The sequence below is a fragment of the Salmo salar genome, chromosome 05 (genome assembly GCF_965601325.2).
Source record: "Salmo salar chromosome 05, fSalSal1, whole genome shotgun sequence".
Classification (NCBI taxonomy): domain Eukaryota; kingdom Metazoa; phylum Chordata; class Actinopteri; order Salmoniformes; family Salmonidae; genus Salmo; species Salmo salar.
In genome coordinates, this window is record NC_138295.1 from 62,665,708 (window position 1) to 62,690,600 (window position 24,893).

At 42.4% G+C, this 24,893-nt stretch overlaps 2 protein-coding genes across 2 annotated transcripts; both read left to right on the forward strand.

The window, feature by feature from the left end:
- Positions 1-7,165: 7,165 nt before the first annotated feature.
- LOC106605462 (transmembrane protein 79) lies at positions 7,166-11,169 on the forward strand. Its single transcript, XM_014201151.2, has 5 exons — positions 7,166-7,294; positions 7,851-8,661; positions 8,930-9,124; positions 9,245-9,461; positions 9,660-11,169. Exons 2-5 carry the CDS (start codon positions 8,004-8,006, stop codon positions 9,859-9,861), a joined length of 1,272 nt encoding a protein of 423 aa, XP_014056626.1. The 5' UTR covers positions 7,166-7,294; positions 7,851-8,003; the 3' UTR covers positions 9,862-11,169.
- A 928-nt stretch (positions 11,170-12,097) lies between these two features.
- Positions 12,098-24,732, forward strand: LOC145879536 (uncharacterized). The gene is made up of 4 exons (XM_082975356.1): positions 12,098-12,591; positions 13,631-13,786; positions 22,180-22,338; positions 22,559-24,732. The coding sequence occupies exons 1-4, from the start codon at positions 12,495-12,497 to the stop codon at positions 22,606-22,608; spliced, it is 462 nt and encodes a 153-aa protein (XP_082831482.1). The 5' UTR covers positions 12,098-12,494; the 3' UTR covers positions 22,609-24,732.
- Positions 24,733-24,893: the final 161 nt, after the last annotated feature.

Genomic DNA, 24,893 nt, shown 5'->3' on the forward strand with positions numbered 1-24,893 from the left:
ACATCATTTGTTCACACTTGCTCAGGTGGAACAAACTTAAACTTGTGCATTTTGTTCAGTGCATAATTTCTGAATTGAAAAGTAAGCCAAGAAGTAATCATCTACTTTTTCAAAAGTATCTGTAATCTGATTATTGTTATGTCTCGTGGGTTTCATAACCTCGTGTTTATAACAACTCAATAATGATGATAAGGAAACAGGAATTCAGCTCAACCATTTATATGAACGTGCTCATCTCAACATACATTACCCATGATGCTCTGCGTATACAACTACGGTGCAAATAGTACAACCCTAATACAAAACAATTACAATATTTTTGCAGTTAACGTCACTGATAACAGTTATTGTTTTTTTTGTAATCAGATTACATGTAACTGGTTATGTAATCAATTACTCCTCAACCCTGCCTACAGGTAGGCTAGGCCTAAAATATCCCTGGGCTGTTCTCTAGGACCTCCGCTCTGTCTATAATCAACTCTCTCGGAAACTGTTTCATTGCACCAAATAAGGTGAAGGAGGAGAGGTGAAATATACAAGCCAACCCTCCCCTAGGAAACCCTAGGAAAATAAACAAAAGCTGTTATAAAAGTGTCATTCCTGGATGGAAATGCTTGACAAACATAAGAGGATGCGCAATGTAGTAGAGTAGACTATATGCTTCCCGAGTTGAGAGAATGAAATTTCATCATTGACACTGTGCCCAAATGGAATTGTGTGAGTCTTTCAGGTATTATAGCCTATTCAGAAGAATAGTCTGTATGGTTTCTACTCCACAACACCACACATGAACATTAGTATTCCCAGTATATGACCAAATTACCTCGATTTTGGAACAGGCCCCTCTGTGCACTGCTATTATGTGTAGCCTATACATTTGATCCAAAAGCGCATGGCATTTAATTAATTAATCTTACCTTTCATAACACTCACACCAGACAATTTTCTTCTGCAAGCCTTGAGTCTAGACATGTGTCAAACAAGGATTTAAATATACACTAGATGACTGACAGGGGGTGCTGTTTTGAAGCCACAGCGCCTCCATCTTGGGACTCTCCCACCGTTGGAATTTTTTTGGGGGGAACTATAGAAATGAAATGAAATCAAAGTTTATTTGTCACGTGCGCCGAATACAACAGGTGTAGACCTTACAGTGAAATGCTTACTTACAGGCTCTAACCAATAGTGCAAAAAGGTGTTAGGTGAACAATAGGCAAGTAAAGAAATAAAACAACAGTAAAAAGACAGGCTATATACAGTAGCGAGGCTAGAAAAGTAGCGAGGCTACATACAGACACCGGTTAGTCAAGCTGATTGAGGTAGTATGTACATGTAGATATGGTTAAAGTGACTATTCATATATGATGAACAGAGAGTAGCAGTAGCGTAAAAGAGGGGTTGGTGGGTGGCGGGACACAATGCAGATAGCCCGGTTAGCCAATGTGCGGGAGCACTGGTTGGTCGGCCCAATTGAAGTAGTATGTACATGAATGTATAGTTAAAGTGACTATGCATATATGATAAACAGAGTAGCAGCAGCGTAAAAAGAGGGGTTGGGGGGCACACAATGCAAATAGTCCTGGTAGCCATTTGATTACCTGCTCAGGAGTCTTATGGCTTGGGGGTAAAAACTGTTGAGAAGCCTTTTTGTCCTAGACTTGGCACTCCGGTACCGCTTGCCATGCGGTAGTAGAGAGAACAGTCTATGACTGGGGTGGCTGGGGTCTTTGACAATTTTTAGGGCCTTCCTCTGACACCGCCTGGTGTAGAGGTCCTGGATGGCAGGCAGCTTAGCCCCAGTGATGTACTGGGCCATACGCACTACCCTCTGTAGTGCCTTGCGGTCAGAGGCCGAGCAATTGCCATACCAGGCAGTGATGCAACCAGTCAGAATGCTCTCGATGTTGCAGCTAAAGAACCTTTAAAGGATCTCATGACCCATGCCAAATCTTTTAAGTTTCCTGTGGGGGAATAGGCTTTGTCATGCCTTCTTCATAACTGTCTTGGTGTGTTTGGACCATTCTAGTTTGTTGTTGATGTGGACACCAAGGAACTTGAAGCTCTCAACCTGCTCCACTACAGCCCCGTCGATGAGAATGGGGGCGTGCTCGGTCCTCCTTTTCCTGTAGTCCACAATCATCTCCTTAGTCTTGGTTACGTTGAGGGATAGGTTGTTATTCTGGCACCACCCGGCCAGGTCTCTGACCTCCTCCCTATAGGCTGTCTCGTTGTTGTCGGTGATCAGGCCTACCACTGTTGTGTCGTCTGCAAACTTAATGATGGTGTTGGAGTCGTGCCTGGCCATGCAGTCGTGGGTGAACAGGGAGTACAGGAGGGGACTGAGCACGCACCCCTGTGGAGCCCCAGATTTTGAGGATCAGCGTGGCAGATGTGTTGCTATCTACCCTCACCGCCTGGTGGCGGCCCGTCAGGAAGTCCAGGATCCAGTTGCAGAGGGAGGTATTTAGTCCCAGGATCCTTAGCTTAGTGATGGGCTTTGAGGGTACTATGGTGTTGAACGCTGAGCTGTAGTCAATGAATAGCATTCTCACATAAGTGTTCCTTTTGTCCAGGTGGGGAAGGGCAGTGTGGAGTGCAATAGAGATTCCATCATCTGTGGATCTGTTGGGCGGTATGCAAATTGGAGTGGGTCTAGGGTTTCTGGGATAATGGTGTTGATGTGAGCCATTACCAACCTTTCAAAGCACTTCATGGCTTCGGACGTGAGTGCTACGGGTCGGTAGTCATTTAGGCAGGTTGCCTTTGTGTTCTTGGGCACAGGGACTATGGTGGTCTGCTTGAAACATGTTGATATTACAGACTCGGTCAGGGACATGTTGAAAATGTCAGTGAAGACACCTGCCAGTTGGTCAGCACATACCCGGAGCACACGTCCTGGTAATCCGTTTGCCTTGTGCATGTTGACCTGTTTAAAGGTCTTACTCACGTCGGCTACGGAGAGCGTGATCACAAAGTCATCCGGAACAGCTGATGCTCTCATGCATGCCTCAGTGTTGCTTGCCTTGAAGCGAGCATAGAAGTGATTTAGCTCGTCTGGTAGGCTCGTGTCTTGGGGCAGCTTGCGCTTGTGCTTCCCTTTGAAGTCTGTAATAGTTTGCAAGCCCTGTCACATAAGACGAGCGTCGGAGCCGGTGTAGGATAATTCAATCTTAGCCCTGTATTGACGCTTTTCCTGTTTGATGGTTTGTCGCAGGTCATAGCAGGATTTCTTGTAAGCTTCCGGGTTAGAGTCCCGCACATTGAAAGCGGCAGCTCTACCCTTTAGCTCAGTGCGAATGTTGCCTGTAATCCATGGCTTCTGGTTGGGGTATGTACAATCTTGGCCAAAAGTTTTGAGAATGACACAAATATTAATTTTCACAAAGTCTGCTGCCTCAGTTTGTATGATGGCAATTTGCATATACTCCAGAATGTTATGAAGAGTGATCAGATGAATTGCAATTAATTGCAAAGTCCCTCTTTGCCATGCAAATGAACGGAACCCCCAAAAAACATTTCCACTGCCTTTCAGCCCTGCCACAAAAGGACCAGCTGACATCATGTCATTGATTCTCTCGTTAACACAGGTGTGAGTGTTGACGAGGACAAGGCTGGAGATCACTCTGTCATGCTGATTGAGTTCGAATAACAGACTGGAAGCTTCAAAAGGAGGGTGGTGCTTAGAATCATTGTTCTTCCTCTGTCAACCATGGTTGCCTGCATGGAAACACGTTCCGTCATCATTGCTTTGCACAAAAAGGGCTTCACAGGCAAGGATATTGCTGCCAGTAAGATTGCACCTAAATCAACCATTTATTGGATCATCAAGAACTTCAAGGAGAGCGGTTCAATTGTTGTAAAGAAGGCTTCAGGGCGCCCAAGAAAGTCCAGCAAGTGCCAGGACTATCTCCTAAAGTTGATTCAGCTGTGGGATCGGGGCACCACCAGTACAGAACTTGCTCGGGAATGGCAGCAGGCAGTTGTGAGTGCATCTGCACGCACAGTGAGGCGAAGACTTTGAGGATGGCCTGGTGTTAAGGCCACAAAGAAGCCACTTCTCTCCAGGAAAAACATCAGGGACAGACTGATATTTTGCAAAAGGTACAGGGATTGGACTGCTGAGGACTGGGGTAAAGTCATTTTCTCTGATGAATCCCCTTTCCGATTGTTTGGGGCATCCGGAAAAAAGCTTGTCCGGAGAAGACAAGGTGAGCGCTACTATCAGTCCTGTGTCATGCCAACAGTAAAGCATCCTGAGGCCATTCATGTGTGGGGTTGCTTCTCAGTCAAGGGAGTGGTCTCACTCACAATTTTGCCTAAGAACACAGCCATGAATAAAGAATGGTACCAACACATCCTCCGAGAGCAACTTCTCCCAACCATCCAGGAACAGTTTGGTGACGAACAATGCCTTTTCCAGCATGATGGAGCACCTTGCCATGAGGCAAAAGTGATAACTAAGTGGCTCGGGGAACAAACCATCGATATTTTGGGTCCATGGCCAGGAAACTCCCCAGACCTTAATTCCATTGAGAAATTGTGGTCAATCCTCAAGAGGTGGGTGGACAAACAAAACCCCACAAATTCTGACAAACTCCAAGCATTGATTATGCAAGAATGGGCTGCCGTCAGTCAGGATGTGGCCCAGAAGTTAATTGACAGCATGCCAGGGCGGATTGCAGAGGTCTTGAAAAAGAAGGGTCAACACTTCAAATATTGACTCTTTGCATCAACTTCATGTAATTGTCAATAAAAGCGTTTGACACTCATGAAATGCTTGTAATTATACTTCAGTATTCCATAGTAACATCTGACAAAAATATCTAAAGACACTGAAGCAGCAAACTTTGTGAAAATTAATATTTGTACGTACAGTCACTGTGGGGACGACGTCCTCGATGCACTTACTGATAAAGCCCGTGACTGATGTGGTGTACTCCTCAATGCCACCGGAAGAATCCCGGAACATGTTCCAGTCTGTGATAGCAAAACAGTCCTGTAGTTTAGCATCTGCTTCATCTGACCACTTTTTTATAGACCGAGTCACTGGTGCTTCCTGCTTTAATTTTTGCTTATAAGCAGGAATCAGGAGGATAGAGTTGTGGTCGGATTTACCAAATGGAGGGCGAGGGAAAGATTTGTACGCGTCTCTGTGTGTAGAGTACAGGTGATCTATAATTTTTTTCTCTCTAGTTGCACATTTAACATGTTGATAGAAATTTGGTAGAACTGATTTAAGTTTCCCTGTGTTAAAGTCTCCGGCCACTAGGAGCGCCGCCTCTGGGTGAGTGGTTTCCTGTTTGCTTATTTCCTTATACAGCTGACTGAGTGCTGTCAGTTTATTAAAGTCTATTTTTGCCATGTTTATTATATTCCATATAAAGCAAATCAAATTTATTCGTCACATACATATATTTAGAAGATGTTATTGCGGGTGTTGCGAAATATACCTTAATGCATACTTTTAAATTACATTATGTGAGCTAAATATATATATTTTGTATATATAAAAACATTTTCCTTAAAGTATAATTTTTTGAAAGTTCTAATGTTACAGTCCCCACTACACAACATGTTTAAATACATGGAATTATTTCCTTGAAACATCTAATTAAAATACTGCAGAATTCCATTCATTCCTATGGAGGGCTGCTTCTTCTGGGGAGTGCCAATATGGCCGACCAGTGGCTTCAAAACATCTCGCTGGCCACTACACAGTATTTTCAAACTAGGGTTTATATACATCACTGTGTCATCGGTTTACTTTCGGCCCCCCATTGTGTGTAAAGTTCAGCTAACGCTATTGTGACCTCTACTGGTTTCATAAGGTCATAACACCATGGCAAACGAATTATTATGCCATTTATGTATAATACCTCTAGTATATCATCCATGATGTGTATGGAAAATGTTTGGCTGGGGCATTTGATTAATCTGAAGGGAAAGTAGTTGGAAGCTATCCACAATAAAATCGTATTACCATGCAGACCTAGGCTGTGTTCAATGGTAATTGAAGTAGTCTAGACGTTACAGAAAAAAAATGTCTTCCCGAAAAAATAAATGATATGCGGGAATATTGCCTAATTAGCCTATTTTAAAGGGATAGTTCACACAAATTACAAAATGACACATTGGTTTCCTTACCCTGTAAGCAGTCTATGGACAACCTATGACAGCAATCCATGCTTTGATTTCAGTGGAGGCTGCTGATGGGAGGACAAACCATGTGTTTGATGTATTTGATATCATTCCACCTATTCCGCTCCAGCCGTTACCACGAGCCCATCCTCCCCAATTAAGGTGCCACCAACCTCCTGTGTTTGGTTTTATTTCCCTGGCACTGTTTCCTACTACTAATGTTTCAGAATTTGTGGCACAAATCCCATTCAAGTCATGGGACCGATATAAGCATTTTCCGTGCATAATTTACAAATCATACAAAAGTATAAAAAATGTATCATGAAGTTTATCAAAGTCACTAATAGATTATTTGAACATGATGCGCAAAATAATGCTAATATCGGTCCCATGACTTAAATGGGATTTGCACCACAAATGCATTTGGAAACAATCAGGGAAACTAAACCAAAGCATGGATTGCTGTCACACCTTGTCCATAGACTGCTTACAGAGTAAGGAAACGAATTTGCAATTTTGTAATTTGGGTGAACTATCCCTTTAAATGCTAGGCAACTAAATAGATAACATCTACTGAGGAAATATGATAGGCCTCTTGTAGATGACACCAACATGTTGATTTCTCTGTTCATCTATACTTCCTTCTGTCAGTAACAGGGCTGTTTCCACCAATATTGCTTTTGGAAATAGATCCAAGAAAAGATAACCAACATAAGGTGATTAAAATAGTACACACAAATGCAATAACAAACACATAACATGAAACAAAACATTTACTGTATGCTATATCCACAATTTCTCACTAATTATTTTCACCCCAAGAAAGTCACATATAAATATATGACTGCTTGAAATACACATGTTGCTGTTTTTTTGTACATTAAATGGTTAAATTAAATAATTCAATTATTAAAGGGTATGTTTCTAAAAGACATTAAAGTAAAAGTACGATAGGAACTAAATATTTTCCTGATAGGAACTATCGTACTTTCCCTTTAATGTTTTTTTTATGAACATACCCTTTAATAATTTACCTGGCCACACCTGAATTTCCACCCACTGAAAATAAGTTGCACAATAACAATAGAAGTGGAAAAACGATGTAAGAGACATTCCATAAAATTCCCACTCGTTGTTTGATAAGCCCTGAGGTTGGGTGAGTATTACATTTTTATGTATTTTCAGTTATATTTTCCAGCTTTGTATAGCTAGCAGTCTTCTTACGTGGTCGGAAAGTCCAACATTTTATCTAGTGCGCTGGTATGAGAAACTTCCGTGTTGTGATATGGAGTGCGCTTTGAAGGTCTGTGTACTACGTTTGTCTGGACAGTTAACACATTCGGGGAACTTTACAACGCTATTTGTATGTCAACTATATTTTATTTGGTGGTTTTATATTGCAAGCGTATTTTCTTTGGTAGTCATGCGTAAATAGGGCCTTTTTTCTTAGACTACTCAAACAGCACAGGCCATAATGAGATGCATTGGGCGGAGCTTTGTTTGCAACGGACAGGGAGGGATTCTACTTATCGTTCTTGGCTTACCTTACCTGTCGTGGAAAAATTTCAACCTTAGACTATTGTTTGATGATTAATGACACTAGAATGCTGTCTGGAGTTACAGCTTGTCGGTTTTGGGGCATCATCTCTTGCGTGGGAAGACATGTATGACCTACAGAATGTGCACTCTGTAAAAGGTACTTTTCTTTGTAGGTGAAGAAGAGCTGTTTACCATCAAACCAATAGAGCTGGGACACAAAGAAAGAAACAGATAATGTGATGCGACTTCAGTCAAAGTAAAAACACTCAATCAAGCACAGACTTACTGACGAAGTCTGGAGACATTGAATACCTAAAAAAAAAACAATGTCTGAGATCCTAAGGTCAAACCTGGAGCTGCTAGAAGACCGCCCCTCCAAAACCAGTGGGGTGATTGCTGAACCCCATACCCCAACATGGGGGGCAGAGGGGGAGAAGGGGATTAAAGAATTGGAAAGGGAAGGAGTGGTGGAGGAAGACGAAATGGTTAGCTCGGCTAAATTGGAGCCTACCACTCTGCAATGGCAGGGTGACAGGGATGTAGAGAAAACAACAAAGAACAGAAGTGCATTGACTGTGAAAGAAGATAAGGGAAGGGGAAAGGGGGATGACCCTGAGGGAGAGAGGAGGAGCGTGCACTCTATGTGCACCTCTCTTCAAGAAGGAGGAAGCCGGATGGAGAGCGAGAGAGAGCTGGGTTTGGGAGTGGAGAGAGAGGTGCAGCACCCAGGGCTGTGTAAGCGAGGGAAGAAGGTGCAGGTAGAGATAGAGGTGGAAGATGGTGTGAACTCTTTGCCTGAGAAGGCAGCACAGGTCTTCAACCCATCCGTCACCATCTTACACTCCTCTAGTGCTCCGACATCTCCCAGAGAAGGGGAGGCATTCTGGGATGTGGACGCAGAGAAGAGTCGTCTCCTCGTTTCCCAGGGAACCCCACCTGATGGCTACTACCACGACTGGCCAGTGGAGGACGGGTCCTCAAAATGTAAAGAGATGCACCAACATTTCATCTTTCTGTCTTTTGGCCTCCAACCTCTCTTTCTCTCCGTCTCTGTCTTTCTCTTTGCTCTTCTCTCCCTTGTTCATTCAGCCACTGTGGCTCTGCTCAAATAGTTTTGCGAGTGCAAATTCATCCTTCCAATCCTCCCTTATTTTGTGGTAATCTGATCTAGAGGGTGGTAATGTTTCTGTTATCTTTCTTTTACTTCAGAGGGCAGAAAGACTAATAGTCTCTCCTTTCCTCTCTCCTCCAGGTGGGTGTGACTGTGCCAACAGGGATGCTCTCAAAGTGGGGGTGTCTGTGTTCACTGCAGCTCTGATTTTCCCCCTCCTCGTGTGGGGGGGTTATGTCTTCCTGCCTTTTGATGCCCCACTGCTGGACAGTGCCCCCCTCAGGCTGGTCTACACACTGCGCTGCTCTGTCTTCGCTGTGGTGCCCATCATACTGGGTGAGTGGCTCATTGGTCATTCAGCACATGTTCTTTACCAGAATTACTCCGGTGTGAACAGCAAGGTGGGTTGAACAACAACACTAACATCACAAGCTAACGCTTGTGTTGTCCTCCTAGGCTGGCTGGTGCTGGGTGTCTCCAGGATGCGGTTGGGGGATGTGAAGCCGCTGTGTGAGGTGGAGGCCAGGGAGGTGGGTGTGCACCGGCGCTATGTGGATGACTCCGTCACCCTCTTCCTGCTCTACTTCCTGCAGCTGGCCGTAATGGCGCCCTACCTGAGCCAGGACCTGCTCAAACTGGTGCCCCTGCTCACCATCGTCTTCGCCTTTGGCAGGTAAAGAAACAACAATGCAAAAAAAACATGTTTATTTTATTGTCACATACGCCAGAGAGATGCAGTGAAATCTGTTGTCCAATTTCAGTGCCCAGTCAGTCATAACCCTATATGACATGTGATCTCAATTTAAGACAGTCTGGGCAGACTATAGAAATGACTGCATCTGTCTAATGTCCATCTCTCCTGTGCCAACAGGCTGATGTACTGGGTGGCAGCTGCACTGGGCAGCAGTGTTCGGGGCTTTGGCTTCGGCCTGTCCTTCCTGCCCACCGTGGCCATGCTGGGTGCCAATCTCTACTTCATCTTCACCATGGACGCTGGGGGCACCATCTTTGCCCAGGATGTGGTTCACCAACAAGACCAACCCCCAGCCTCCCGCCAGAGGTTCTGGGGATAGGGGGATGGAGGAAAGACCGAAGGAATGGAAGGATGGGGAAGAGGGACAGGATTTGTTTTTACCTACTGGTGGAATTTAACTTTCAAAGGGTTACTATGTAAACGGTAGTGGATGGTGCTAGTGTGATTAAACCACACTGATGATGTGTAGAATAGACTGGGCAGTGGTAGAGCAGACTGGGCAGTGGTAGAGCATGTACAAACAGTTATTGGAGAAAGGGTGTCTAGGTAATAATTCATCTTCTTGCATGGCATTATACCGTCACTTTAGTGAAACAGCAGAATGTATTCTGTAGAAGATCTGCTCATTGACAGAATGACAGTTAAGTACCATGGAATAATGTTGAAATCACAATTGTCTCAATGCAAATAGAGTTTGTAGATCCACACAGGATTGTGCCACATGGGAAAGTTTAGAAAATAACCAAACCACCGTTTTCCTCAGAAATATCTAGCTAGGCCTGCTGCAGACAAATAGTTTGCTGAACTGTACTGTTTGGTTTGACAAGTATATCTGTACTTGAGGCATCCTGTAATCTACTGTATTGCATTTGGTTATGATTCTGGTATTACAAGCTAATAACAATTGCATTGACTTTTGGAACGTTTATAGAGAAACTGAGACTTGCTCTAGACCTCTTAGTCAATTTCCTCTTGAAAATGTTCAATATAACCAATCATAAAATCATGTTCTGTGAAAAGGTTGACTACTGAGTAGACATTTTCTCTCATCTTCATGACTGTATTGCCTTTTTAAAAGGACGCCCACACATAAGCAATGTCATAACAGCAAACAAATCATTGAAAGATAATTGACTTAGTACAAAGATTTTGACATTGAGAACCATTTCACAATTGGAGAATGTGGATTGCATGGCATTTTGTACCCTCCCCCACACAAAAATGGCAGTGACCTTATAGAAATCCAACCAGTCCAACAACTACCTACCTGCCCAGGTGGCCCAACCTCCATGCCTTAATCGCTGAAAACTAATCCTTTCACAATACAGCACAGTCCTGTAAGGGTGAATGGAGTTGTTACTTTATATTAAAATGTTATGTATGAAATCTGATTTTTACAGTGTAGGCATCGACTTTATAACTACGCTGATTTCTTTCTACATTTCCAAGTAAACTTCTGAAACAAAATGTAGAGTCTATCATAGTCTTTTCTTATGATTTATGACTCTCAAAATGATCAATTATACCTAACAAGTGATGTTTATTGGCCTTTCATTTGTGAAGCTGACGTTTATATTGGTTTGAAAGCCTTTTAGTGACCAATAAAAATTAACAAGCATTTAAGGTAGACCTTTGTGCATTACATTTGTTTGAAATGGGCACCTGTTTTCAGACTGTGTTATTGCTGTGTTTGTAACCAAGTGGGAAGGTGGTATTTATCACAAACGACTGGGAGAAATCCACTTGAACACCCCTCCAACTCGTAATTACTAGTGGAAAACCATAGAGATCCTTAGAGGACGCAACATTGTATCGGTCAGATTTTGCCTTCTGTGAGAGCATGCGCTGCACCATTGAGGCCATCTCCATTTTGAAGAAGTACATTTTCTTCTACAACTACGAGTTGGTAAACTGAAAGGGTGCATACATGCCACATGGAGTGTGTTGTTTGAACAGGTATAAAGCCAAGTTTGGCGATTTACTGCCACCTGCAGTTATGGAATGTTTGCTCACAAGTGTAATTAATTGGCTGATCATTCCTGATGACCTGGATGGAAATATATAATCTTTCCTTAACCGGTAGGAAGTCCAGCCCAGTTGACTACTTCAAAATGGTGAAAATCCTAATGGCGCTGCCCATGCTAAAACTTGCTTTTGGGCACTAGAGGACTCTATCTCTATATGGGAAACTCGTCTATCACCCCTGATCGCAGACTTCTCCCACATGCTGACCTCTGACCTCACCTACTAAGGAAATGACCTGGATAACAGGATTTTCGCCAGTTAAATGTAACAAAACATTATTTATAAAAAAGCAATCTATTGATGTGTTTTTTGAAAATTATAATTTGTTTACAAGCATGATAGCTGTACGTTTAGTTTATAGTTGACGCAGCTTGTTGGCCATTAGCTATCCGGAGTTTGTCAACGAGTTCAAGGCATGTGAATGCATCCAACTGGTAATTACAACATCACCACTGGTAATTACCACCTTCCCACTTGGTTATGAACGTAGCATATTGCCTTGTTCAAAACAACTGGGAACTCGGAAAAATACGAGGTTAAATCATGACTTCAGGGCTCTTCAGGTCAGAAAGTCGGGAGGTCTAAAGAGACTAGAGTTCCCGAGTTGGATGACCGTTCAAATATTTTTTCCCAGTCGGAGCTCGTTTATTTCCAAGTTCCCAGTTGTTCTGAAGGCGTCATAACATCGAGCCTATGACGTCGGACTACCGTTTTCGACTAACGGGCTATTTTTGTCGGTGGTCAAATATTGTTCACGACTAAACAAACTTTTAGTTTATTTATTGGTCTGGCCACAGGGAAGTCTGGGTTCGGAATTACAAGAAAGCAACCGCTTGCACGTCAGTTTCAAAGTAGGCCTATCTCATCTGTACCCCAGGGGTATTTACCACTAAAGTTATCGAAGTGAAGGGACAAGAGGAGGAGAATATGGCAGCTGCCCCAGCTAGAAGAAAACACGGAGCGTGTCTGCTTCGAATCAAAGAAAATTGTCCATTGCGAAAATTTAAGAAAAACAGGTGTTACGGTAAGAACATGATTGTTTTCAAGAATTGATGGATAAAAATATATAGCCTATAAAAATGCATAAAATTAACCTACAGACGAATTATACCAGCCAGGAAGTTAGGATTGAAGTTGACACTTCAAAGATCCCTGTCGGCCTTGCACTGTATAAATTTGACAGTAAAACGTCTATTGAATTTGTTTGGTAGGCTCTATATGCCTCAATGCTATAGCCTGATAATACATTAGCGGTAGGCTTATAATAAATAATAATCTTACATTTGAAAGTTTTATTTACTATAAAGGCACACTATAAAATGTGTATATCAAGGGAGCAAATGCACGACTTTTCCACATGCAAACACCTTATATAGTGCTGAAGGAATAACGTTCTAGAAGATAAACATTACATCATGTGTTTACCTGTATACATTTTCTGTCAACATAAACATAAACAATGGAGTAATATATCCTAATATTATGATAAGACTACTGTACTTATCAAATTATGAATAATAAGTCATTCTTCCAAATTAAGGGGTGGGCTATATTGCATTAGTTGAAATTACCGGAAATCTGACTGAGGCTTTAAAATAAGTAGTCAGTGTTGTTAACTGCCACTGCTGATGCTCCTCCACCATTATTTGCCACAGTTTTGAGGAAGTTGGGGGCCAAAGTAGCAAGGCAACATTTAGTCCCAACGTATCATGTGGTTGCTTAAGACTTAAGACTGGCATACCTGTCCGAAAGTACCCGCACTAGTCTACGCCTACACCTCCTGTCAAGTACTTCAGTTGCACTTGCTGTCAAGAGCTGGGTGCCCAGGGTGGGTGCATGTCAGCAGTGTAAAAAGGCTTCCTGCATGGTCTCCTCTCCTTCAGCTGGACTGATCTGACCATCATTTTAAGTAAAATCGTTTAAGCTAACATTCTGAAAATTGCTTTCACCAGTCAAATTATTTCACATCAGTGCAGATGAAGGAAATTAGATAAGGAGAGGAAATCACTTCAGAGTATTGATACTTAGGCCTAACTGTTTTGTTTAAATTTTCCCTTTGGCAGATGTATCTTCGGCTGGTGGTGGGGTGTGTTGGGGAGACTTCAGTAAGCACTCCATTTCTGCATCCAAAACCAGACCTATCAGCACCATCTATGTAGAGCCCCTCCCTCCCTCCTATCAGTCTATTTACCATCCCCATCAATCACAGGACCCCATTGGTAAGACCATCAAAACACTCGCATGGCCATCTTTCCAAATGTCTTGGTGAATGGTCTCCAAAGGCTAATAGTTAACTGACTTCCTTTATCGGGAACCTTGATATGGTAGTTACTGGTTTTTATTAGTATTAGAAGTTACCTCTCTCAATCTCTCTGATAATCCTATTATAAATGGGAACAATATTTTGGGAACATTGCTCTCACCTATTTAGCTTGTCACATCAGGGATTGTTTTGTTGAAGTAAGGAAGAATGTACGCTATTGGGAAGTGCTTCACAGAGCCATACACTGTGTATACAAAACATTATGAACAACTGCTCTTTTCATGGCAGACTGACCAGGGGCCTCATTTTATAAACCATGCGCATGTACAAAATAGACCCCAAATCAAAAATAAAATAACATTTGATTTGTCACATGCGCCGAATACAACAGTGAAATGCTTACTTACAAGCCCTTAATCAACAATGCAGTTTTGTCAAAAAAAGTGTTAAAGTATTTACTAAAATAAACTGAAGTAAAAAAAATACTAAATAAAAGGCCGATGTTACCTCATGAGTATGAAACCATCAGAGAGAAGGTGAGGAATTTATTATGCAATGATCATGGAAATTAAAATTGTGTGCCAGGTTTCACACAAAAGTTGGCATTTATAAAAACTGAACTTGACATGAAAATGTGCTCACCTTCCCACAAACCTTAGACCATGCGTAAACACAGTTTATAGTAATTGAAGTATTGCATTGCAAGCAGGCAAGTAGATTAGTATTTTCTGCAAATGGAGAAAATGAACAGGTTAAACAGGTTAATAACAAGATGCAATCATTTGCCATTAGTGAGAAGAGAGAATCTATTTAGTTTGTCTTTGCATTTGAAAATAATTAGAAATAGGCATTTATTTCCTAGCCTATTATTTATTTAATTTCCATGATCATTGCATAATAAATTCCTCACCTTCTCTGTGATGTTTTCATACTCACGAGGTAGCGTAGGCCTACAACAAGGATACCATTTGTCCCATCTCTGGTTTAATTGGACCCACTTCATAGTAGTAAATAGATAAGCCATTTGAAGTATTTTGCTCTATGCCATTTGATCCGAAGCGAAGTTTATTAACGGTGGAACAGGAGCTTACTTCTGTAGCTTACGTCTGAATACTGTACTTTCACATTACTCGAGGAGACAATATTGCATTTATACACAATCCATATTTTCAGAACCATTGCAGAATAAATGTGTCACTTTTTCTGGCCATGATGGGTTCATATTCCCGAAGTAGCCATAGCCTACAACAAATTACCATGCGCATTTCTCATGTAATTGACCCTTCACTAAGCCCCGCCCCAGAATTTTGGGCAACCAATCGCAGTGCTCCAATGGATAGCAACTGTCGTCGAGTCCAACACCTTGGACAAGCTCACGTTTGAAACGCATCAAAGCCATTTAGGGCTTTACAAAAACATTGTTTAAATGGATAAATAATTTGACAGTGCACCAGGGGTACTTGCTACAGTGATTCCTATAGGGCTGACCCCAATTAGTTGACTGTTCAATTGTTGTTGTTTTCTTAATCGAGCCGTAGCAAATATATAAAATGGCGCCGATAGAGAGGGCAGCCGTGCTTCTAGCCCCTAGGCAACTTTGCAGTATTTCATTTTTTGTATGTGTTATTTCTTACATTATTAGACCAGAACATTTTGTGTGTTATTACATACAGCCGGGAAGAACCTTTGGATATCAGAGCGGCGGTAACTCACCAGCATTACGACCAGGAATACGACTTTCCTGAATCGGATCCTTTGTTCGTACCACCCAGGGCAATTGGAACTGATTCCAGAAGCTGGTCCAAAACATCGCTAGGGGAGAAGAGTTACTCGGAGTGGACTTCTAGTCCGACTCAGGAGGCGCACACACCACCCACTGCTTCTGAGTATATTACTCGCTAATGTTCAGTCTCAGGATAATAAAGTTGACAAAGCCCTCTCCCGCCCTCCCTTCGGCAAATCTGAGCACGACTCATTTTTTCTCCTCCCTTACTATAGGCAGAAACTCAAACTTTAAGTACATGTGCTAAGGACTATTCAACACTGGTCTGACCAATTGGAATCCAGCTTCAAGATTGTTTTGATCACGCGGACTGGGATATGTTCTGGGTAGCCTCTGAGAATAATATTGACAAATACACTGATACGGTGACTGAGTTTATCAGGAAGTGTATAGGAGATGTTGTACCCACTGTGACTATTAAAACCTACCCTAACCAGAAACCGAGGATAGAGGACAGTTTTCGCGCAAAACTGAAAGCTCGAACCACAGCATTTAACCATGGCAAGGTGACTGGGAATATGGCCGAATACATACAGTGTAGTTATTCCCTCCGTCAGGCAATCAACAAGCGAAATGTCAGTATAGAGACAAAGTGGTGTAGCAATTCAACGGCTCAGACACGAGACGTATGTGGCAGGTTCTACAGACAATCACGGACTACAAAAGGAAAACCAGCCACGTCGCGGACATCAACGTCTTGCCTCCAGACAAGTTAAACACTTTCTTCGCCAGCTTTGAGGACAACTCAGTGCCACCAACACGGCCCGCTACCAAGGACTGTAGGTTCTCCTTCTCTGTGGCCAACGTGAGTAAGACATTTAAGCGTGTTAACCCTCGCAAGGCTGCCGGCCGAGACGGCATCCCTAGCCACGTCCTCAGAGCATGCGCAGACCAGCTGGCTGGAGTGTTTACGAAAATATTTAATCTCTCCCTATCCCAGTCTGCTGTCCCCACATGCTTCAAGATGGCCACCATTGTTCCTGTACCCAAGAAAGAAAAGGTAACTGAACGAAATGACTATCGCCCCGTAGTACTCACTTCTGTCATCATGAAGTGCTTTGAGAGACTAGTCAAGGATCATATCACCTCCACCTTACCTGTCACACTAGACCCTCTTCAATTTGCTTACCACCTATCTAGATCCTCTGATGATGCAATCACCATTGCACTGCACACTGCCTCATCCCATCTGGACAAGAGGAATACCTATATAAGAATGCTGTTCATTGACTATAGTTCAGCATTCAACACCATAGTACCCTTCAAGCTTATCATTAAGCTCAAGGTCCTGGGTCTGAGCCCCGCCCTGTGCAACTGGGTCCTGGATTTCCTGACAGGCCACCGCCAGGTGGTGAAGGTAGGAAACAACACCCCCACATCGCTGATCCTTAACACTGGGGCCCCACAAGGGTGCGTGCTCAGCCTCCTCCTGTATTCACTGTTCACCCATGACTGCGTGGCCACGCACGCCTCCAACTCAATCATCAAGTTTGCAGACAACACAACAGTAGTAGGCTTGATTACCAACAATGACGAGACAGCCTACAGGGAGGAGGTGAGGGCTCGGGAGTGTGGTGCCAGTAAAATAACCTCTCACTTAACATCAACAAAACAAAGGAGCTGATTGTGGACTTCAGGAAACAGCAGAGGGAGCACCCCCCCATCCACATCGATGGGACTGCAGCGGAAAAGAGGGAAAGCTTCAAGTTCCTCAGCGTACACATCACTGACAAACTGAAATGGTCCAACCACACAGACAGTGTGGTGAAGAAGGTGCAACAGGCTGAAGAAATTTGGGCAAACAGCCTACACTCCAGGATACCTACAGCACCCGATGTCACAGGAAGGCCAAAAAGATCATCAAGGACAACAACTACCCGAGCCACTGCCTGATCACCCCGGTAACATCCAGAAGGCGAGGTCAGTACAGGTGCAACAAAGCTGGTTACCGAGAGACTGAAAAACAGCTTCTATCTCAAGGCCATCAGACTGTTAAATAGCCATCACTAGCACATTAGAGGCTGCTGCCTATATATATAGACTTGAAATCACTGGTCATTTTAATAAATGGATCACTAGTCACTTTAATAATGTTTACATATTTTGCATTACTCATCTCATGTATATACTGTATTCTATTCTATTGCTCATCCATATATTTAGATATTCTTAATTCCATTCCTTTACTTAGATTTGTGTGTATTATTGTGAAATTGTTAGATATTACTTTTTAGATATTACTGCGCTGTTGGAGCAAGAAACAAGCATTTCGCTACACCCGCAATAACAACGTGTCTGTGACCAAAACTATTTGATTTGATCATCATTTTTTAAAGTCTTTTTTTATTAGAGCCGTAGCAAATATATATATATATATATATATATATATATATATATATATATATATATATATATATATATATATATATATATAGATAGATAGATATTTTATTGCACACGAGACTCCTGTATTATTTGCTCCCATCTCAGTGAACCAATCCATTGTGGAGGCTGAGCCTCAAAGGCTCTGCCTCCGCAATGGATTGTCGGATTGACTCTATGGTCAATCCGACATCTGAAGTGGTCTTACAGCATTTACTGTGATGCAGCCTCTGCAGACATCAGGGCTTTCATACTACTTGCGCTTAGCGGAGCAGAGCTATTGTGAAGGAAGTTGTCAAGGAAGTGAGTTTGTGTTTATACAAGATGTACCGTCCCCACCTATCGTCAACCAATCACGTCAATGCGGAGCTTTATGGAGCCCTGCGCATTGTTAAAGAATGAGAGGCGCACAGCGAAGTGAGGACATACAGTTGAAGTCGGAAGTTTACATATACCTTGGCCAAATACAATTAAACTCAGTTTTTCAAAATTCCTGACATTTAATCCTAGTAAAAATTCCCTGTTTTAGGTCAGTTAGGATCACCAATTTTTTTTAAGAATGTGAAATGTCAGAATAATAGTAGAGAGAATGATTTTATTTATTTCATCACATTCCCAGTGGGTCAGACGTTTACAGACACTCAATTAGCATTTGGTAGCATTGCCTTTAAATTGTTTAACTTCGGTCAAACGTTTCGGGTAGCCTTCCACAAGCTTCCCACAATAAGTTGGGTGAATTTTGGCCCATTTTTCCTGACAGAGCTGGTGTAACCGAGTCAGGTTTGTAGGCCTCCTTGCTCACACACACTTTTTCAGTTCTGCCCACAAATTTTCTATAGGATTGAGGTCTGGGCTTTGTGATGGCCACTCCAATATCTTGATTTTGTTGTCCTTAAGCCATTTTGCCACAACTTTGGAAGTATGCTTGGGGTCAATGTCCATATGGAAGACCCATTTGCCACCAAGCTTTAACTTCCTGACTGATGTCTTGAGATGTTGCTTCAATATATCCACATTATTTTCCTTCCTCATGAAGCCATCTATTTTTGTGAAGTGCACCAGTCACTCCTGCAGCAAAGCACCCCCACAACATGATGCTGCCCACCCGTGCTTCATGGTTGGGATGGTGTTCTTCGGCTTGCAAGTATCCCCCTTTTTCCTCCAAACATAACGTTGGTCATTATGGCCAAACAGTTCTATTTTTGTTTCATCAGACCAGAGGACATTTCTCCAAAAAGTACGATCTTTGTCCCCATGTGCAGTTGCAAACCGTAGTCTGGCTTTTTTATAGTGGTTTTGGAGCAGTGGCTTCTTCCTTGCTGAGCGGCCTTTCAGGTTATGTCGATATAGGACTCGTTGTACTGTGGATATAGATACTTTTGTACCCGTTTCCTCCAGCATCTTGACAAGGTCCTTTGCTGTTGTTCTGGGATTGATTTGCACTTTTCGCACCAAAGTATGTTCATCTCTAGGAGATAGAACGCGTCTCCTTCCTGAGCGGTATGAAGGCTGCGTGGTCACATGGTGTTTATACTTGCGTACTATTGTTTGTGCAGATGAACGTGGTACCTTCAGGCATTTGGAAATTGCTCCCAAGGATGAACCAGACTTGTGGACTTCAGACTTCAACTGTATGTAGCCAATGTGATTTATAGGATATTTATTTTTATCAGGATATTTTCTAATTGCAGGGTGCAATGTTTTTATTTGTTGGCTTTATGTAGTCTATTTTTATATAGTTGGCAATGGCAATATAAGTTACCTTTTAGATTTGTATAATTTTCATTTAGATAGAATTTTGATTAACCACATGACAATGATTTTGAGATACGAATATAAATTAAATGAAACTGTTCCACGAAAATGTGCATATGAAAACCATAACTGGCACACAGATCGGTATTAGCATTCCACGTGAGAAAGGTTGCCGACTCCTCGTGTAGCCTATTACCGGCAACTTCAGGAGAATAATGGCAGGATCTGTAAAAGCCAGTAGGAGCGGGAGGAGGATGGTCTGGTCAGGTTAAGTTTTTTTTTTCTTCTAGTTATCTTGATCTCTGTCTCCCTCGAGTTAGTTGTGTCTTATTTCATCAAACAGTGCGCTTAAAGCATCAGACAAGCTCAATGCATATAGTTGATTTTATTGAAACACATAGGATGTGTCTATATATGGAAAAATACACATCTTTTTTTTTTACCAATCTATTGATTGAAAAGAACAGATGACTTTCGGTTTACCAAGATTAGTTTTTCTCGGGGACAGCCCTTGATTCCTCAAATGCAGAGCCTGTTTTGTTACATTGTTTGCTAGCTAACTCAGTCTCATTGCCAACCGAACATTTCTAAGACTAGCTAGCTAGCCAGTTAATGTATATTTGTTTTTATGTACGTTAGCTAGCTAAGTTACCCACGTTATGAATACAACTCATCTGCTGTCAATATCAGGATTCGATTTGAGCGCACTAGTTAGCTCAAAGTGGTTAGTAACCTAACTTTGACTGCATGTAGACAGTGCATTCAGCCATCCAGTGGCTAGCCTTTATTTTACCAGGTTCCTGTGAAGCAATTGTAATGACAGTCCACTACAACAAACCAGAGAGTCTCCTGATTAGCAAGGGGTACTCTGTGTTTAATTTCATTGTGTATTAAATACACAGTTTGAGATCATTGTGAGGGGATTTTGCCAGTAATGAGTGGAATTGGGCTTCCTGGGAAAATTATGCCCGAGGTTGCAACAGTGACTAAGAGGGGCGGGTTGAGCGAAGGGTCAATTGGGCCTATTAGATACACTTTTATTTAAAGTATTTTGCTGTATGCATCAGGAAGGAAGCATGGTTTATAACATACAGTAGAATTGAACAAGTGAACAGACTGTTGATATTTTGCATTGAAGTGTGTATGGCTACCAATGTAAGCAGACAATGTTTCAAAATTTGGGCAGTGCAGCATTGTTTGTCGGATAGCCTAGGCCTACAGCAAATCTCACTGCAAAAGTTTAACATTCTGCCATCATTTACAAAGACATTTAATCAAGTTCACTATTGCTATTTCCTTTAGAAGACTTCCTCGGGTTAATTCTAATACTTCCAAAGTATATAGAAAATAAGGGCTCTATTGTCACCATAAAAAGGTGAATAATGAGCATTTTTCAGGCAACATTTTTATATAATGTTTTTGTTGTATTTTTTACCCCTTTTCCTCCCCAATTGGTAGTTACAGTCTTGTCCCATCGCTGCTACTCCCTTACGGACTCGGGAGAAGCAAAGGTCGAGAGCCATGCGTTTTCCGAAACACGACCCTGCCAGAGGAAACACTGTCCAGCTGGCAGGCGCCCGAAGTCAGCTTGCAGGCACCCGGCCCGCCACAAGGAGTCGCTGGAACGCGATGCGACAAGGAAATCCCGGCCGGCCAAACCCTCCCCTAACCCGGACGACGCTGCGCCGCCTCATGGGTCTCTCGGTCACGGCCTGATGTGAAACAGTCTGGGATCGAATCCGGGTCTATAGTGACGCCTCAAGCACTGCGATGCAGTGCCTTGGACCACTGCACCACGTGGGAGGCCTTTCAGGCAGAATTGTAATGCTTGTTCACTATCGCAGTTTCAGAATGGGTCTGATTTATAATGGAAACCAGCACCAAGTTTATAAATCTCTATTTTTGTATGTGCTCAGTCTTTTCAGAAATGCCGCATACAGATTTTTTGTGTGAAATTTACACAAACGGTTATGAGACTCCAGGTGAATCCATGTGAAAGCTATGATCCCTTAAATCCACTTCAATCAGTGTTGATGAAGGGGAGGATTATTTTTAAGCCTTGAGACATGGATTGTGTATATGTGCCTTTCAGAGGGTGAATGGGCAAGACAACAGATTTAAGTGCCTTTGAACGGGTTATGGTAGTATGTCCCAGGCGCACCGGTTTGTGTCAAGAACTGCAACGCTGCTGGGTTTTTCATGCTCAACACTTTCCCATGTTTATCAAGAATTGTCCAGTACCCATAGGACATCCAGCCAACTTGACACAATTTTTGGAAGCATTGGATCGGGCATGGGCCAGCATCCCTGTGGAACGCTTTCAACACCTTATAGAGTCCAAGGAAGGTGTTTCTAATGTTTGGTATGCTCAGTTTATACTTTACTGCTCACTGATCACTTCCCTTTTTCTGGCCCTCCGCTGAGAGCAGCCGTGGATATGGAGGTGGTCCGACCCCAAGCTGCTATTACGGGGGTTATGAGTCTCCCCCCATCCTCTGTACTGACTCCAGGGCCTCTGGTTCCCAACCTCCAGCCTGCCTGCCAGCACAGACGCCTCCCCTCCACAGCACCCAGTGAGGCCAGCATTGGTGAGTCAACATACTTAACAGCGGGTGCCATCTGTAATTTTTCCCCCCCTTAATTAAACTGTGTCAGACACAGATGCGTAGGTTTTAAAAAGTAATATCATGCTCAAAAAGCTAAATCAAAGGATAAATACTCACACACTGTTGAAGAGTTTGGAAAAATTCAGATGCTAATACCTTCATTGCTTTGTAACGATGACTAACGTGCCGATTTCCTCTCCAGAGCTGGACAGCGGTGTCGACCCAGAGACTGGAGAGAGAGCCCAGAGATGACAACACCACTCTTCCGCTGTTTCTACTGGCCTGATCCTAGAGATCTGGGTCAGATATATTCAGTGTTGCAGATATAATTAATGTCTAGAACAGGTCAAGTGGTTTGGAACCTGGCTGTACAGACTATCCCAATGTTGTGAAATACTTTTCTCATCTTCTTTACATTGGGAGGTGAACAAGCTTTAAAAAGTATCCATCAAGGAATATGAGGGGAAGTTTTTTTTATTCGGGTGTATTGAGGCTTCTGTACAGGGCAGGGAAAGGCAAACCTTTAAATACTTTAATGGCATTTCAGTGCTCCCTTTTCTCATATTCTGAGCCACTGGCCAGATGAGACAACAAGAAGGCTCCCTTCATTTAGCTTTGAATGGTCTTCTCAGGTCAGCGTATAGAGACGAAGCCCAGGAATCCATGTACTTGCACGGTCTGTTGACATGTACAGTACCAGTCAAAAGTTTGGACACACCTACTCATTCAAGGGTTTTTCCTTTTTTCTACATTGTAGAATAATAGTGATGACATCAAAACTATGAAATAACACATATGGAATCATGTAGTAACCAAAAGTGTTAAATAAATCACAATATATTTAATATTTTAGATTCTTCAAAGTAGCCACCCTTTGCCTTGACAGCTTTGCACTCTTGACATTCTCTCAACCAGCTTCACCTGGAATGCTTTTCCAACAGTCTTGAAGGAGTTCTCACATATGCTGAGCACTTGTTGGCTGCTTTTCCTTCACTCTGCGGTCTAACTCTTCCCAAGCCATCTCAATTGGGCTGAGTTGGGTGATTGTGGAGGCCAGGTCATCTGATGCAGCACTTCATCACTCTCCTTGGTCAAATAGCCCTTACACAGTCTGGAGGTGTGTTGGGTCATTGTCCTGTTGAAAAACAAATGATAGTCCCACTAAGCGCAAACCAGATGTGATGGCATATCGCTGCAGAATGCTGTGGTAGCCATGCTGGTTAAGTGTGCCTTGAATTAGAAATAAGTCACTGACAGTGTCACCAGCAAAGCACCCTCACACCTCTAACACACATGCTTCACGGTGGGAACCACACATGCAGAGATCCGTTCACCTACACTGTCTCTCAGAAAGACACGGCGGTTGGAACCAAAAATCTCATATTTGGACGCAGACCAAAAGGACAGATTTCCACTGGTCTAATGTCCATAGCTTGTGTTTTTTGGCACAAGCCAGTCTGATTGTCCTTTAGTGGTTTCTTCGCAGCAATTCGACCATGAAGGCCTGATTCACACAGTCTCCTCTGAACAGTTGATGTTGAGATGTGTCTGTTACTTGAACTCTGAAGCATTTATTTGGGCTGCAATCTGAGGCTGGTAACTAATGAACTTATCCTCTGCAGCAGAGGTAACTCTGGGTCTTCCTTTCCTGTGGCAGTCCTCATGAGAGCCAGTTTTATAGCGCTTGATGGTTTTTGCTACTGCACTTCTAGAAACTTTCAAGTTCTTGACATTTTCCAGATTGACTGACCATGTCTTAAAGTAATGGACTGTTCTCTTTGCTTCTTTGAACTGTTCTTGCCATAAGGTATTTTACCAAATAGGGCTACCTTGTCACAACAACTGATTGGCTCAAACGCATTTAAAGAAATTCCATAAAAATGTACTGTTAACAAGGCAAAGCTGAAATTAATTCCAGGGGACTACCTCATGAAGCTGGTTGAGAGAATGCCAAGTGTGCAAATCTGTCAAGGCAAAGGGCAGCTATATTTTGATTTGTTAAACACTTTTTTTGGTTACTACATGATTCCATGTGTCATTTCATAGTTGTCTTCACTATTATTCTACCATGAAATGAAGAAAAACCCTGGAATGAGTAGGTGTGTCCAGACTGGTACTGTATGTGTAAAGTTGCAAACATACAAGTACAAAAAACGTAAATCATGACCTATTGCATGATTTTAGGACTTCCTAATATGCCTATCCAACACATTCAGGGATGGGAGTTATGGCCCAGACAAAAATAGAACCTTGATGTACCCGGAAGTAATATTTTATTAACTGTTGTGTACTCAGATCTTGTTTATTTCAATATGCTGTGGTGAATTGCAATTTTTTTCTTCCATGCATTTAACTTTAATAAAGCTGAAGAGGATATTTTTATGTCTGTTGCTGAGAAAACAAACCTTCTTAAAAAGGCTCAAAACAGTATAACCGGTTTTCACTTTAACTGGGTACTACAGTGCTATAAACAATACTCATGGAAGATACTTCTTTAATCTGCCACGACTAAAGATATACAATGAACTGTGAGTGAG

Excerpts from the sequence above, each read along its gene's own strand:
- LOC145879536 (XM_082975356.1), top strand. The coding sequence starts at position 12,495 with ATGGCAGCTGCCCCAGCTAGAAGAAAACACGGAGCGTGTCTGCTTCGA. Across the intron at positions 12,592-13,630 it reads TAAGAAAAACAGGTGTTACG|ATGTATCTTCGGCTGGTGGT; the intron begins GTAAGAACATGA and ends TCCCTTTGGCAG. Across the intron at positions 13,787-22,179 it reads TCAATCACAGGACCCCATTG|CCGTGGATATGGAGGTGGTC; the intron begins GTAAGACCATCA and ends CGCTGAGAGCAG.
- LOC106605462 (XM_014201151.2), top strand. The coding sequence starts at position 8,004 with ATGTCTGAGATCCTAAGGTCAAACCTGGAGCTGCTAGAAGACCGCCCC. Across the intron at positions 9,125-9,244 it reads TGTGGTGCCCATCATACTGG|GCTGGCTGGTGCTGGGTGTC; the intron begins GTGAGTGGCTCA and ends TTGTCCTCCTAG. Across the intron at positions 9,462-9,659 it reads ATCGTCTTCGCCTTTGGCAG|GCTGATGTACTGGGTGGCAG; the intron begins GTAAAGAAACAA and ends CTGTGCCAACAG.